Source organism: Sphaeroforma arctica (genome assembly GCF_001186125.1).
Source record: "Sphaeroforma arctica JP610 unplaced genomic scaffold supercont1.10003, whole genome shotgun sequence".
NCBI lineage: Eukaryota > Ichthyosporea > Ichthyophonida > Sphaeroforma > Sphaeroforma arctica.
This window is the reverse complement of record NW_014030555.1, coordinates 1-999: the sequence shown is the minus strand read 5'-3', so window position 1 is coordinate 999 and position 999 is coordinate 1. Positions and strand designations below refer to the sequence as shown.

At 42.6% G+C, this 999-nt stretch overlaps 1 protein-coding gene across 1 annotated transcript; it reads left to right on the top strand.

The window, feature by feature from the left end:
- Positions 1-96: 96 nt before the first annotated feature.
- Positions 97-370, top strand: SARC_17197 (hypothetical protein; the record flags this gene model as incomplete). The annotated part of the gene is made up of 1 exon (XM_014288709.1): positions 97-370. A coding segment is annotated over one exon (274 nt), but the record flags the coding sequence as incomplete, so codon positions are not given.
- Positions 371-999: the final 629 nt, after the last annotated feature.

The window sequence follows — 999 nt, the reverse complement described above, 5'->3', positions numbered from 1 at the left end:
ATATATATATTATATTATTATTATATATATATATATATATATATATATATATATTTATATGCAGTTGCACATATGTATAATCTTATTTATTCGCAGGAAACCTCAATCGTCAGCATCGACGAGGCTGTGTCGCACTGGCGCAATACCGCAGTTGTAGGGCGCTGTCAACCGACGACCACGGTCACCATGGAAACCGATACAAATTTATCTGACGACCAATCAAATAGCAAGGATGTTAAACCCATCCCGAAGATCGGGTACAATGATATCGGCGGTCTGCGATCCCAGTTAGCGGCGATAAGAGAGATGATTGAGTTGCCACTTACACAGCCATCGATCTTCAAACAGTTTGGTCTGCCTTTGCCCAAAGGTAACACACACACTGTCCACGTGTACATGTGCGTATGTACTTGTCTGGTTGTGTGTGTATATGTGTACACGTGTGTGTGTATATGTGTACACATGTGTGTGTGTTTGTGTACATATGTGTGTATGTATTTCCCTTTATCCCCGTTCTTGATTCGGGGTGTTCATAGCGGTATACTAACACCATGGTGTCACGGTCTTATTCATGGCTTTAGTGTTGTAGTGTTATGGGTTTGTTAACGTCTGTTGCAGTGGCACTAGGTCATCTGTACCGTACTGGTTCAGTTGTACGTTTATACGGATTCTCACACACTTCTGGTTGTTGTTGGTGCCGTACTTACGTATTTTGTTGTGTTTTCATACCGACTCTAGCTGAATTCTTGTTATCTCGGATACTGTATTTACGTGCTGATGCGTTCTTCGATACAGATTCTAACATAGTCGGGTCATATGTTCTGTTTTTCCGTTTTCAGGCGTACTTCTATACGGTTTACCTGGAACGGGGAAGACACTCATAGCCCGAGCGGTGGCCAATGAGAGTGGCGCACATGTCGAAGTAATAAATGGCACAGATATCCTCAGCAAGTTCTATGGCGAGAGCGAATCTAGGCTGAGGGAGATATTCCAGGTATA